This window comes from Watersipora subatra, chromosome 6, assembly GCF_963576615.1.
Source record: "Watersipora subatra chromosome 6, tzWatSuba1.1, whole genome shotgun sequence".
Lineage (NCBI taxonomy): Eukaryota > Metazoa > Bryozoa > Gymnolaemata > Cheilostomatida > Watersiporidae > Watersipora > Watersipora subatra.
The window spans coordinates 41,505,315-41,521,491 of record NC_088713.1 but is presented as its reverse complement, the minus strand read 5'-3'; the positions used below and the strand labels follow the sequence as shown (position 1 = coordinate 41,521,491).

At 36.4% G+C, this 16,177-nt stretch overlaps 1 protein-coding gene across 2 annotated transcripts in view; it reads left to right on the top strand.

Moving 5' to 3' along the window:
- LOC137398913 (rab GTPase-activating protein 1-like) overlaps positions 1 to 16,177 on the top strand; it is a 95,908-nt gene that overhangs the window by 51,769 nt on the left and 27,962 nt on the right. For both annotated transcript variants that reach the window (XR_010979055.1, XM_068085076.1), the window contains exons 12-13: positions 5,549 to 5,676; positions 15,016 to 15,135. Coding sequence is in view for 1 of the 2 variants with exons in the window: in XM_068085076.1 (XP_067941177.1) it covers positions 5,549 to 5,676; positions 15,016 to 15,135 (248 nt within the window). In the remaining variant the exon portion in view is untranslated. The remainder of the gene's footprint in view (positions 1 to 5,548; positions 5,677 to 15,015; positions 15,136 to 16,177) is intronic.

Sequence of the window (16,177 nt, the reverse complement as noted above, 5' to 3'; positions counted from 1 at the left end):
TACTAGGTCTAAAATTAGAGTCACTAGGTCTAATATTAGAGTCACTAGGTCTAACATTAGAGTCATTGGGTCTAACATTAGAGTCACTGGTTCTAACATTAGAGTCACTAGGTCTAACATTAGAGTCATTGGGTCTAACATTCAAACTACTAGATCTAATATTTTTGGTGCTCAAATTAGTCGAGACGGAGAATGCCGGAGGGAGAAAGAGAAGAGTCAAGTATAGTCTAAAGCACTCATCAGATCTTTTCGACCATTCGGTAGGCTTTTAATCAACTCGGACTGTTTGCGGTGTAAAACATACACGGTTCGATGAGTATCTTTTTCCAGTTTTTACTACCTTAAGACACTTATATTTTGCTAGTATTTAGTTTCGTGAGTAGCATACAGAGTAAAATTTCGCTGCAACTTAATTTCGCAGCTCTGATGAGCGCGAAAATATATGCTGTGGAACAAACATAATTAGATTCCTCAGGTTCGGTTCAGCGGTAAGAAAATTTTTTTCAATTTGGGACTAGTTTGTAATTGTGAACCGCAGGTAGAATTGTGTGGCCGAGATTGAAAATGCAATTTGATCGCTTGATGCCATTTGTTTCTTGGACTATCAATAAACAAAGCTATTTAATTCCACGTTTTCGGTAGTTTGTCATGATAGTTTAGTTTTGCTCATGAAATTTTTGCGAAAGGATGACTCCGTGAAAACGCGAAAATTAGATGAGGCGAATACATAAGTGTCCTAGAGTATTTTGCGTTGCTTTAGCCGTTAATAACAGGTCAAAAGAAAGATACGTGTTCTTTTAATGTTATAGGTAGTGTTCGTAGGAATAAAATACCCACCATAGTTTCATTTAGGGAGAAGGCCTTTAAATTTTTCAGTTTTTTAGTAAATGGGTGCTCAACTACCAACTCGAAACAAGTTCACACGGAACTCGCGGAACACGGAACGTCCGCTTTCTTCCTTTTTGCCGCAATGTCAAGCAACCCTATTATTGGCAGTGATTCAAAATTGCGGCCATATTCTTTATAGAACCTTAGAATGCCTTCTCTAAAAGATGTGTATTAGACAGCCCATTAGTTCAAACAATAATCAGTGAGGAAGTTTGTCTTAGGGCTATTGGAAGGTTTTATTTGTCCTTTTTATTGTCTGTGACAATGCCTCCTTCTCTCGTGTTTAGCAGAGCTCCTATGAATGCTAGGGTACGCAACTACCTGTGACCACTTGTCATAGTTGATAGCTGTAGCCAATTCAAGGCTGTGACTAGTTTCTACCAGTTTCCTTACAAGGCGTGCAGATAGTGCTGAGGCGTGGGGATTGACAGATGTGACTGTGATAGCTGAAGAAGGCATGGCAGATGACACAGGTAGCAGGTGTTTGCTGTGACACACGTCACTTTTACTATTAACCTCGCTTTTTTGCTATACATATTTTGGGTTTGCTTCAGCACTTGTAATCACTTAGTCACTATTCTGGTTGATTTTATGTTTCCGTTCAGATTTCTTATTTCTTAAACTCCGCTATGTGAAGTTTGCTTGTTTGAATTAATAAGGCTTTTAACTTGCTGTTTGATTTTGAAAGGCATGTCTACTTAAGTAAAATTCCAATAAGGTTTTGTTATTTCATTTATACTATGAATAAAATATCAATGCCGGGGAATGTAAGAGCAATGTTGCTGTTTCACATTTTTCATCTTTCAAGCATGATCTATCTTGTATATGTATTCATTTAACACTTAAAATAATGTTTCACCACAATCAACATTCATTGTTATCATTACATTTTTGCGGCATTTTCTGAACCACTTCTAATTAAATTTACTTATTTTCATAAAATTCTGCAAAGAGCGTTGTCTGTTTTACCAAAAAACGTAAGTCAAACCTCAATTAGCAAAGTTAATTCCAGGACTAGGTTCTAGCTGTATTACTACAAGGCATGCGAATAGGTGAGGTGTTAGACTTGACAGATATGACTGGGATAATTAAAAATGCATGGCAGATGACAAGGATAGCAGGTGTTTGCAGTGACACATGCTGCTCTTGGGAATATGAGTAATCAAACATACCCTTTAAAACGCTCTGTAATTCATTTCATATGTTCCACAGACCTACTATGACTCCTCAATGAATGCTGGTGTAATCATAGGAAGTAACAAAATAGATACTTTATTAAGAGTTGTCAAACCACATGAAATAGTACTTAATAAATAAAAAGAGATTTCTTTGTTTTTTACAAATATGTGATCATAGATTTAAGGTAGGGCCACACGAGACAAAATTCTCACGAAATCGGCAAAATTTGGACGAAACGATTCGTACGAATTGACATTTGGACGAATTCGTCCATTGTTGGTTGCGCACGATGAACGAATCCTGAATTGGACGAAACATGAGAAATTCCTACGAATCGTTGTTTGATTGGTCGGTTGAAAAAGTTGAATGTTGAAGGTTGTTTTCTTTTGCGCATGTTTGTACTGAAGCAAATGATTGAAACGGAATCGGCTTCAATTTATCACCGCGTTCTGATTGGCTAGTTGAAAGTTAGTTTCGTACGAATCCATGGTGGGGAAACTCCGTGTGGCAGGTCAGAAATTTCATATGCATGGAATTTCCCAGATTAGTTGAAATTACACGATACGTGTGGCCCGGCCTTTACTCATGTAATTGAGGTTTTGTAATGCATAGGATTGGAGATGCAACTGGTTACAGAGATGTGTAACAGTTTAAACTCACTTAACTTGTTTATAGATTTTCATCATTTTTTAATATTTGTAATTCTCTTTCTCCCCATTTTCAATTCACTTATGACATGAAACTGTAGTGGTTCGAGAAATCAAATGTCATTTGATCGAAATTGTTTTTGATGTACAAATATTTGCTTGATTCTTTTATCGTAAATTAAAAAATTCAAATCTTAGGGCAATTGTAAGTGGAGGTTTAATGTATACTTACCCAACTGTACTAACCAGACTGTACACTTATCAGACTGTACACTTACCACACTGTTGTTACCACATTGTATACTTACAACATTGTATACTTAGTATACTGTACACCTACCATGTTGTACACTTACCATACTGTACACCACACTGTATACTTATCACACTGTACACTTACCATACTGTACGCTTACCATACTGTATACTTACTGCATTAATGGTCTGCAGAAAAATCAGATGATCGTCACATCGCAAGCGATTCTACTAAGCGATAACTTGAATGATAATGAAAGGCTGTAAGTCATGAATATGAAACCAATGCATCCTTATTCAATTTTTCCTCAAACTGATAATTCAGATGCTGTATTTTCCATAATAACGCCTACGTGAAAACTTTGCATTCACTTGACATGAAAAGGTTTATAACATTTCGAATCTGTCTAACAGTGAATATTAACATCTGTGTGTTGATTATAAGGAATACAAATTTCTTAGTTATATGATTACGTTTGTCTTGAGTTATTCAAGTTTCTTCTACAACTATTGGTTCTGCACACCAGTTTTTACACTCAGCTTTTAAAATGGTTAAAATTTTCAATATTTGACTGCTACAATTGGAGAAGGGCTAAAAATGCCGCAACAACCTTTAATTGAACGCCACCTCTATTGGACTGCCACTTTGACATTCTTCGATCTTTATGAACCTATAATAGAAAATGATCAGTAAAAAAGTGCTCACAAAACAGTACTAGTAAGGACTCGGTTATATCAATAACAAATAATTCTTTCGTTGTTTCTGTAGAGGTTGTCATGGTTTTAGTGATGGTGTACCTGAAAATATCGATCGTCACAATCATCAGAACTACACTCTGATTCAAAATCACTAAGGTCTAAATCTGATCCATTTTTTTTAGATTAGTCATTAATGTGGTTTACAATCTTATCCGAAGGCTTTAAAGCGTTATGATGGACGTTGGGAATATTTTTCAGGAACACCGTACGACGTAGTAGCGGCCATTGTTGGGGCGTATCAAAGTTTGTTTCCTAATGACAAGGCTTTACAGTTTTTTCTTGAAAACTTTGAAAGTGACACCATTGAAATAATTAATAACTGTATCCAGCTAATGTTTTACTCAAAGTATTTCCTTGTTCAACTCGATCTGATACCTCAACGTACAGTGCAACCCAGGTTACAGTGTCCCTGTTTTATGGTTTTTGACCTTTTGATGTGGAACACGATGTTCTTCACCCCTCGTCACGACATTTTTTCGCTATCTGACATCAACACAAATGTGTCTCGAAATTCAAATTTGGCGGTTGGCGTGCTGCATTAGGTGGTTGGTGGCATTTGGCAGTTGGTGTCCCTCTCTCAGTTCAGCATTCCTCAAGTTTCATAAGACGATTAATTAAGACTAGAGCTGCACAATGATCGCGTTAATGCTAGATTAATTCTAAGATTAATCGAAGATTAACTGGTTCAGACCAGTTATTAATCGCGATTAATTTTTATAATCGTTGTGCAGCTCTAATTAAGACGATGGCAAAATTAAAGTTGAGTTCAGTAAAATACAAACTAAGTTAGCTTCTTAAGTGTGTGTTTGGTAAGCTAAATTAGTTTAAGTTAAATTCAAAGTTTATGTTATATACGTCTGTCTGTCTGTCCCAAAGGTAAAAGCTACATACGGTACATACTGTGCATTGTAATGTTACAATTTATTGCAGATCATAACCACTAAGTACACCAAAATTACTGTAGGTAACTATAGTTACTAAGGTTAATATAGTATTTTGCTACTCATTTTTAATATGTACAGTATGTATACAAATTTTTAATGTTTTTTACCAGGGGATGTTTGCATTAGATAATTACTGTGTTTTTCTATATCCCTCTATATGACATTTCGGCCTTATGATGCCAACACCAGAACGAATTAATGTCGTATGGCCGGGTTTCACTGTATATGAAAAATTGTTTAGCAAAAATGCTGAGGTTGATAGCATTAATGTTGATCCGCCGGAAGGAGAGTGTAAAATATCGCGACATTAACATCCCTTCGCCTATAAAATGGTTAAATTTATCTCTCCAAATTTCTGACGAGTTAGTGGAAAAATACAGCGCCACCTCTATAGTGGACGGCTTAAAAAAAGAGCACCATGGCACTCAAATAGAGGTTTTACGGTAATAGCGATATTCAATGCTTGCAGTGTTCTGCCATTTTCTGAGGCCATATTTTTCAGGGTTCTTCTTAGATGCTCAATATTGGAATGGAACTCAACATGACTAGCGTAGTGTTGAGTTGTCTATATATCAACATGTTGATAAAACTGTAATCTGCTAGCTTTTGCTGCCCAAGGAATATAGTAGTACTAGAAGATACTAAAAAGTACTAGGTATGGAAAAGATTATGCAAACCTATTGAAGGTCGTAGTGAAAGCGTTTTTAAACTCCTAAATATATTGATGTTGGTCATCTGGTTTTCGTGTGCTTCAAACTCAAATCAAATTCGCCTGAACTACTTGATTCATAGTTTTGATTTGCAAGCCTAAATCGGAGATGGGTTCAAAGTGATTGTTTCTCATATCATTTAGTATTGAGATACCTTTGTCTGTAGATGATGAATCTCCCATGGTCAGCGGGTCAGGTCATGTGACCAAGGACATTACCGATGAGGAGCTCGTGAAGGACTGGGATGAAACGCTCAAGAAATGGAATGCCAACCTCGCTACTCGTCCTAAACTGGTGCGTCATTTAGTTTGTATTTCATTTGACTAGCAGCAAGCAATATTTACTACCATATGAGTATTAGAAAAAAGTGCAACCCACAGGAATTAAACCCATCTAATCAGATTCCCAGACAAGCTAGCTACCATCTGCACCACCCTTCCACATCTAAAAATGACTGTGTGTATAGTTATTACACATGACGATATCCCATGGTGCACAGGACTGCCAGAGTACTAGTATTATACTAGTACTCTGCCGACTACTAGTAAGGCTGCCGATTTACCAGTATTGATAATTGGGCACAGATAGGGTGCATTTCAGGTAAAGTGTTGAGGTTTCAATTGGAAGACTTGGGGGTCAAACCCAGGTGACCATCCTTCAGGGAAATGTCTAAAAGTTTTCATTTAAGCTGAACAATGCAGTCGGAGAAAAAGTTTCTGTTGGCTGAGGTTCAATGACTAGAACAATAAATTGATTGCAACAGACAAGCAAAAATGTCTAGGCGGTGTTATTGTTGATCAGCCAACACTGTTTTCATTGGGCAAATGGCACAGATTTGGCAGTGAGCGGCATGGAGTTAGCACGTAGTAAGTGTTTCAATTCATGTTCTCATATTTGGATTAATTCAGGCTCTTTGTAAAAAGAGGAAGAGTTTTTATCCCAGAAGTCATAGCGGTGCACTCTTGTCTCTTCACTCAGAAATGAGTGAAGTTTGGAAAATGTTTGAAATGGAATAGCTTGTACGAGTAATGAAACTCACTTGACTTTTGGGTTTTCATCATTTCCATCGACTACACAACCTAGGGAATTAACTGAGTCATGAAAACCTACCGATGATACAAAGAGTTTCTTGGTAATCTTGTGGTTCAAGATGACTTTCATATACAATACATTCTCAATAAGTTCAATATTTGTATCAATTATATTAATCCAATATCTATCAGTCTTTCTTGATGTCGTGTCGAAGCTTTGTCGATCAAATTTAATAGAATCTGATGCTATTCGAATCGAAACAGGTAAGCATCTTGTAGTGGAATATGCAGCTCCAGGGAAACACGGGTCTGAGTTCTTATTCGACGACCTTCAAGGCAATTGTTTCTTTTGTCAGCATTTGAACAAGTCAAACTGATTGAATAATTATTCTATTTTTGTCACCACCTTCACAACAGCAAGCAATTTGCCGCCGGTACATAAAGGGCGTTCACACTATATCGCCGTTTGCCTGTGTTTTTCTTTCGGGGTTCATCATGGATTATGTGAACCGTCAACGGACACGTTGGCAAAGTTTGTAGCTGTCAAACTTTCCCGATATTTCGCCAAGGATCGACGACAGCCTTTCTAATGTGAACCAGTTCGGCGATGGTGATTCGCGGTCGCGGATAGTGTGATTTATTCATATCCGTTTATGATGGTCACTGCGGGCCTAGTATTTAATTCCAGCACACGAAGAAAAATATATTTCTTCGCAAAAATTTAAAAAGAGAAATGGGAACTATATGTCACGGAGTATTTCCTGATGCAAATGGTATTGGTTTGTAAAAGTGTGAACACCGTTATCATTGACGATCACCGAAATATCGTGGCATCAACGATGACGAATGGCGATATAGTGTGAGCCGGCCTTTAGGAGACACAAGGCAAGTCAACTTAAAGCAGACCACTGAGGATGCCAAATGATACAAAAATTTATTGGCTCTCTTTTGGTACTCAGCCTTTAGGCATGTCCTGAAATAGGCAAGCTAGACATGACATGGAGTCGGAAAGAAAAGTACATTTTGGGTTATGACTTACTAATGACAAAGCTCGCATGCTCTCACTTTTGTTATCCGCGCAATTTAAATATCAAATTTTAATTCTTCGTAATACAATGAGAAAATTTTGTAACTTTATTATAATAGAAAACAAGTGGAGGTGTACGATGTCACGTGAGAGTTGTCGAATCAGGCTGATATCTGATAAGGGTTCAAAAGAATTCTGATGAAGTACGATGACCATTCATCATAAGCTGACGCTAATGATGTATGGCCGATCATCCGTGTGGTGTTCTTAGACAGTGCTTGATAGCTTTGCCTGCCGCTTCGTCATGATTGGCTAACTGATCATTATCAGAAATGAATAAAATTGAATCGTGATCGTGATAATGCACTATTCCTTCAAATCGCTGTTGCATCGGCTTTATTTCTATCGACGAAGACCAGCACAGACATTTTAAAATGGCGCATCAACCACACAAATGATGCATTTCGTACTAGTGTGTAGCCAGGCCTTTAGCAACTGGCATTCCAAACGCTGACAACACCTGATAATTTACTCTCCTTTAACGCATTGCGTACCTCAAGAGTAGTTTGTATTTTATATATGAAATAATATATAATAATATATTGACATAGGAGCTCAGTCCCAGAACGCATTAAGCTCGTGTGTCGGAGTATAACTGTAGAGAGTTTAACCACAGACTATAATATTCAACTCAGCTATGAACAGCCCAGCTAGCCACATAGGAATTATAATCCTGGATTGAAACAATTAAAATCATGTTTTTTCATGTAATATCTTGTTTAAGTATTTTTTTCACAGTATTCTTACGGATTAATGTGTACTGATATATTTTATACAGGAAATATGCCTTGAGACACAAGTAAATTGACATACGAGCTCAGCACCAGAACGTAACAGGCTCGTATGTCAAGGTATGACTGTAGTTGATCAATTAGCCTATCGTGTCTACTTTAATGAAAGGATACAATCAGCTGCATTGAGCCAATAAAAAACATGTTTACAGTTCACTGCTGAGCTTAGTTTGCTTTGCAAAATTTATTTTATTGCAATTTATTTTTGGCAATGACCTTTGTGCCGTCAGGCGTATTACAGCTAGGGAGGTTTGACAAACTGCAGATCGATCGACTTCTGATAATTATCTATTGAGTCATAGCACTAGAGACAGTCATTATCTCAAATATCTCATCAAAGTAAAAATTCGAAAAAATTGGCTTTTAAAAGCAAATATAAAGAAAATCATAAAGTCAGTCAGATGCCAGTCGGTTGTAAGCTGACATCGATCCCTATGAAAAGAACACGAATGTTCTTTTGTGATAAGAAACTGGAAACGCAACTCCAAGAAACTGGAAACACAACTCCAAGAAACTGGAAACGCAACTCCAAGAAACTGGAAACGCAACTTCTTATTTGAGCAATCACAAAACTCAAGAGTTTGAATCCAGCAGAACACAATTAATTTTTCTAGTCGTCATCGGTGGCTTTAGGCAGACGGACACAGTTCTTATTCACTATGTTCCCATGATGAGCATGTGGCGCAAATTTGAGTCGATCCACAAGATAATCGCATCATGGAAAATCCACAAGCTAAGTGGGTTTTGCGATTCGCGAAACTTTACCGTATCCATCATGCTTGCAAATGACGAAAACGGCACTTGTGAATGATGCCCATTAAAAATTCGCGCAGGCTATTTCATTCTAATTATTTTCACACTTCAGTCGTTTTTATTTTGAGCGGTCTCTATGCGCCAATTTTTCGAACGTATGCTGCTAAGCTTAGACAAGACTGCGTAGCTATTTATTGGGTCATTAATTAGGTTAATACTTGATCTATGGGGTCATCGCATCTGTGGTGCAGATGTCCATTAAGCATCCGAACTACAGATACACAGCTTCAAATGCTGAAAAATTTGAAGCTGTGCGGATGTTCCGCGAGGCCAATCATGATGTTCCATGCCAGTCATGGAACATCATGCCTGGCATGATGTTCCATGACTGGCATGATGTTCCATGACTGGCATGATGTTCCATGACTGGCATGATGCGCATCTGAAGCTGTACTTGCGCACAGCTTCAAATGTGCATCATGCCAGTCAAGAAAACATAGTGCTTGAATATTGAATTTCCTGCAGTAATAATAATAATGATCTAGGCCAGCTGTTGCCAAATGGCGGATCTAGATCCGGATGTGGATCTCTATAGTTTTTTGGTTGATCTTTTAAGATGGCTGTCAAAAAATATTTTTGATGTATTTTTTTTAATTTGGTTTAAAAAAATATTTTTTAAAACTTTTCTTAAATTTTTTGTGAATGCATTGTTTTCAGCAATGAATTTTGTGAAAAAACAGTCATAGAATACGGCTTACAAATACTCCTCTTCATGAATTTTAAGATGCGCTGTCAGTGGCAGAAAACCACGTTTTGATAGTATTGTGAAGTGAAAGTCCACTCATCATTTTTCTCACTGATATCAAACATATTTATTACAGCATATTCATTTACTGATTTTTAGTCAAATTATGTATTTGAACAAAGTTTTTAAAAATTGTATTTGATGCTTTCATGTAAGATATGCACAAATAATTGCATGTTTATATATGGTAAAAAAGAAAAATGCACATCTTCAGCTCGTTGTGGATCTTTAGTTTGTAAGATTTGGTTGTTGCGGATCATGACCAAAATCATTTGGCCATCCCTGATCTGGGCTATAACAATAGTGATATCTCGTCTGACTCAGAATATGCCCAACTTGTTACTCAAGTCAGTAGCGGAACTGGTCAAAATATCTGAGCTTATTCTGCAACACATTCAGAGTTTTCATTGTATCAGCTGATGTAAAATTTTATGCTGATTAATTTGGTATTAGACTCTTTTTCACCCACTTTCCGGTTCAAAGGTCATGACGATTTATATGCGTCTTTGTCAAATATTAGGTTTTATTGAATATTCAATTACGTTTTGGTAAAAATTTAAATTTGTAGCTAAAGAGTTAACAAATGCGAAGCTGTTACGATCACAAATTGAAAATGATTGCGGTTATAAGCTTCTCCAACAATGATTTTTTTCACCCAGCGTCTCACAGCTGAATGTTCACCATAGCTATTTTATGATGCCAGTTATAAGTAACCAGTAATTGTTAACAACCATGACTTCATGTTATTGCTGGCATGACCCAATGGCCAGTTTATGGCAATCATAAACCACTTTGAATACTTCTTTTAGAAGTACTGAATGAGGCCTTCTTTTCCTCTATCGGTTATGGGACATCCCCAGATCAGAACCGGTTGAGAAAGACCTGGTGATTTTAGTATAGCCAATTTGAAATAATGGATATAAAAATAATATCTTTTGCTAAACTAGTTATATTCAGCATCTTTAGTTGTGTCCTCAGCTGGTTTCAGTCATTCATATAAAATTCCACTAATTTTGTTGGTAAAGATGAACTTTTAGTAGATTTTATCAGAAAATATTGATAGTTTTCTATCATTTGTTGTTGTTTTTTATGAGGGAATTTCACAGGCAGGATGTTTCAAGATTGAAATTGACAAACACATGATTGCAGTTAAAACACCCAGATTGTTAACACAGATTAAAACACATCATTGTTATAGTTGATATCAGCTATTTTGTTCAATATTTCGTTCAAAGCTGCAATGTTAAACGTCTCTATTCTGTCGATCTCTTTGCAGCTATAAACGTCATAATGACAATGTGGCATGATCTGAGCGTTTTAACTGTGATCAAGTTTTGTCGGTGTTAGTCCTGAAACATCCTGGCTGTCAGATCTGCTCGAACATTGAAAAAAAAGGCAAATGATAGAGAAATACCCATACTTTACGATAAAATCTAGTAAAATTTTGTATAACTGCATTTTCAACCATAATGATCATGTGTTCAGGAGGCCCCCTAAGTAGTTTGTATTACAGCAACAAAAGTATTAGTATTGCGATAGGCGACTGTCATCATGTTATGCCCTGCTGTTCATTCACTCTTCAATGCTCAGCTTACCACAGCGTGTTTGGTCTTTTGCTCAACAATTATATACTTCAAAACACAGAGCATTCGAGGTGCCGGCAACGGTAACAGTGTGTAAAGGGGATGTCAGGCATCCCTAGTTTCTCAAGCATGAAAGTATTCAGTGAGGCAGCTAATATATTCTTCATTCTAGCAGTTGCAATTGGATCCTTTTGACCGGTGAAAATAATTTTAAATCTATAACCGTAATGAACTGTCCGACAAGGACAAATTTCTAAGAATTCAGTAAAAAGTATTGCTCATATTTATTATTGATTTGTGTATACCTATAGGCTTACGCATTTAGGTTGTTACTTAGTCATGATGACTTAATGGCGTTTCAGTAAGAAATCTAGACGACACCTTGAGAAAATAAGAGCTAAGTTTGTCCCGTAATAATATGTATCAAATTAAAATATAATTACTTTAGGCCTAAATATAAAATGTCTGAAAAACCTTTATCGTAATTTGCTTTTCTAGTTTGTAATTAATAGTTTCAAAGGAATTCAAGGACAAAATGTTGGGTATTCAACAAGTTCCAAAGCCCCTCTCCTGTCATGGTTCAGAGATGACCGTTGTCCCCAGAGACAAATCATGTTTACATTATACATTAAACTTCAAAGTATGACGATTTAAATGTTTCTTAGCCTTTCGAAGGTAGACGATTTAAAATTGCCACCATTTATATATATGTGTCATGATCACAGAAACCATGGTTAAGTCGAGATTATAAGATCTAGAGTTATCTGCATCACCAGAAGGAGAAAATTCTCACAATTATTTTGCAAAAAAAATTTTGATTCTAGCTTAATTACAACAGATTTTATGGTCAATAAACTGAATGCATGTTTACCATCAGTGCGAAAACCTAGTTCCGAGAAAACTGGTGTTAAAGTCTGAGAAACGAAAACCGATGCACAGTTTTGTTTGCATTTCAAAACGTCATAGCAACCAATATTAAGAGGTTGTGATATTTATCTAGGTTTCTGTATTTATATCAAAAAAATTATGCTGAATTTAAAAATCTAAACAGATTTTGGCTGGTTGTCATAGAAATGGCTGTATATCTATAAGAAAATGTATTACCTAATTTTGCAGATTTAAAACGGCTTGGCAGTGCCGCGATATTGAGCACAACCGTAGTATGATCCACAAAATGTTAAAAAATAATAATAGCAGTAACATATTGCACATCATTGGTCACTCTATACTTTGATCTTGCAAATTCGAATAATTTTTCTTATAATCAAATCTTATAAAATCGAACAATTATTCTTATAATTAAATATTGTAAAAATCTTATATGAATGGTTAAGAATATATCATGGTCATTCCCTTTACTTACACTGCTTTTGGCATCAATTGGAATACCAAAGTCCTCATTATAAGTGTCCAAAATGTCAGAATTATCCCTCAAATCGGCAAAAAAGAAACGATTACGTTTTTCGGACGCCATTTATCAGTACTTCCTGTTTAGCATAGCAACGGTTTTAAGGGGTTTTTCCGAGGTTTTAAGACATTTATTATCTAAACTGACTTCAGATTCAGAAAGATCACTCTTTGATTAGTCCAGAAGCATGTGTTATCAAAATCCTTACCAAAATTATAAATTCAGTTAGTGGAACTTTAAAGTCGAATAACTCAACTTCGTGATTTGCGACTTAACCATGGTTTCTGTGACCGCAACCCATATATCACCAATCGTATAAATGGTATAATCAAAATGATGTCACAAGTTATTATCGGTGCGATAGTTGATATTGGCTATTGCGTTCAAGTTACAGCGTTACACGTCTCTAGTTTGTTGGTCTCTTTGCAACTACAGACATCATGATCCCACTTTCGCTTGATCTGAGCATTTTAACCATGATCAAGTTTTGTCAATTTTCATCGTGAGACATCCATTCAGTCAGATTACCTCACACATCCGAAACACTTCCAAAGGATTGAAAAATACTGTTACTTTTTTTATAAAATCTACTAAAGTTTTGTGAAAGGTCATCTTTAAACATGGCTGACCATCGGCAGCATAGCCTGGAGGATCACATTGGGCTAATTATGTTATGTTGTGATAGCAGAATTTTAAGAGGAAGTTCTCAGGCCTTCCTTGTTCACTACAGGCTGTTTCGCATTATATCGCTGTAAGTCTTCATTTTCCTTTCGGCCCTCATCGTTGATTATGTGAGCTCTAAACCGATTGCATCCGACAAAGCAATGCGGACACGTCGGGAAAGTTGTCAGCCATCAAACTTTCTCGACATTTCGCTGAGCATCGATGACAGCCTTTACAATGTGAACCATTTCGGCGATGGTAATTCGCGATTTATTTGTTTGTGTTCATGATAGTTGCTGCGGGACTAGTATTTGATTCTAGTATAAGAAAACAAAAGGTTTTTTCACAAAAATTTTTAAAGAAAAATGTGGAATTTACGTCACAGAGTATTTGCTGATGCAAACGTGGATAGGTTTTTGATATTGTGAACTTGTTATCATCGACGATCACCGAAGTATTGTGGAATTAACACTGAGATATGGCGGTATAATGTGAACCAGCCTTTAGACATATAAATATGTTTGTTGCGGTGTCTAGTTGTACCTTCAGTCAGTATAATTTGTAGGCTCTTTAAATTGATCAGATTAGGATTGATCCTAGCTGTTTACTAATCTCTATTACTTTCATCTTGATCTAATGTTTATTATGCTATCATTATAGCTTTAGTCTTTACATGGCATCATAAACACATTCATGTGAAACAAGCAATGCCTTTGACATTTGTCAGAAAGTCAGGTTCACTAGCGTGTAGAGGACAGCATCCATTTTGGTTTTGGCAGTCAGACCGCAACATACGAGGATTATGAGACACAAGGAACATTTCGAGCGAATATTTGCCTTGAGATATGAGACAAATTTAAGATACGAGCATATAAGACAGTTCGAGATATAGTTGCTAGGTGGCCTAGTATGCGGGAGGCCACCTACTACGCGGACGGTTTGCGAGGACGGCGTGTTAGAGATGAGCTTTCATAAAATTTTTAGTAAGTTTTATCAGACAGTACCCGTGTTTCTATCAGTTGTAATTGTTTTTAATGTTTGAGATGTTTTGACTGCCAGGATGTTTCAAGATTGAAATCAATAAAAAAACTTTCTAGCGTTTAAAACGCTCAAGTTAACCAAAAGTACGATTATGACGTCTATAGTTGCAAAGAGACCAATAGAATAGAGACTAGTAACATTGCAACTTGAACGCAATAGCTGATATCAACTATGGCAACAATAACAACTAGTGAAATCTTTTCGCATGTATTTTTTGCTGTTTTAAGAGAGATTAAGGTTTATTGATTTTAATCTTAAAACATCTTGTCAATCAGATCACTTCAAATATCCAAAACAATCGCAATTGATAGAAAAATACTTTCTGATAAAATTGACAACAATTGAGTAAGCTCATGTTTAAAGGCCTAACTACTTGCAGCTATGATGATGACACCTCATATGTCAGAAAGAATCGTAGAGAATGTATAAATTTGGTGTAGTAAATATTGATATCATGGAATATTATTACAGGTGCCGGCGCTGTGCAAAAGAGGGATCCCCGAGGCCCTTCGAGGGGCAGTATGGCAGCTGCTAGCCGGCTGCCAACACTCTGAAGAGCTCGTTGAAGCATACAGAATTCTCATCGCTAAAGTGAGTGGAGCTCAGGGCTGGTATCTGGTTACGACTGTATACTCACATCTGGTCTGTTCAATGGGAAACACAACTTCTGATACGTTGGCTTGCTCTTGATGCCTCGCAGACCTCTCTATGGATAATTATGGAAAATAGACTGGAACAAAGGCTAACTCATTGTTGTTATCATACCCTAGGACACTTATATTTTACTAGTATTTAGTTTCGTGTGTAGTATACAGAGTAAAATTTTGCTACAACTTAACTTCGCGGCTCTGATGAGTGCAAAAATATAGTGATGTGAAAATAAATGCAGTGGAACAAACATAATTAGATTCCTCAGGTTCAGTTTACCGATAAAAAAAATTTCAATTTGGGACTAGTTTGTAATTGTAAACTGCAGGTAGAATGGTGTGGGGGAGATCGAAAATGCAATTTGATCGCTTGTTGCCATTTGTTTCTTGGATTATCAATGAACAAAATTATTTAATTTCACGTTTTCTCTCGTTCGTTATGATAGTTTAGTTTTGCACATGAGATTTTTGCGAGAGGATGACTCCGCGAAAACGTGAAAGTTAGATGAGGCGAATACATAAGTGTCCTAGGGTACCAATGATGCATGTTTGCTTGATTGCATAATTTGTAGAAGATTACATAACTATATATTACATAACTCTATAGATGACTTAACTCTATGAAAACACTCAAAACCTTTGCATAATCTTGCATAACGTAGTTTCAGTTTACTCCTTTTTCTTGCTGTAGCCCCTTGAACCCTGGCCATCCTTGTCAATGCTTGTTAGTAACCTGGGCAATTTGTCCAACTATCCGAAGTTGTTAAACTTTTATTAAATATATCTAAATGTGCTCATAATACAATGATATTTGGTGAAACACTAGTAAAAAAGTTGGGCAGTCCACAGTAAATGTCATCAAACAGAAAATAAACTGTACTTCAACATTATTCGAGTTAAAACTATTAAAACCAGTACGATTTTAAAAACTGGGAAAAGCATTTACAGTAGTATCATCCATTGAACACATGTTCATCATGATTTCA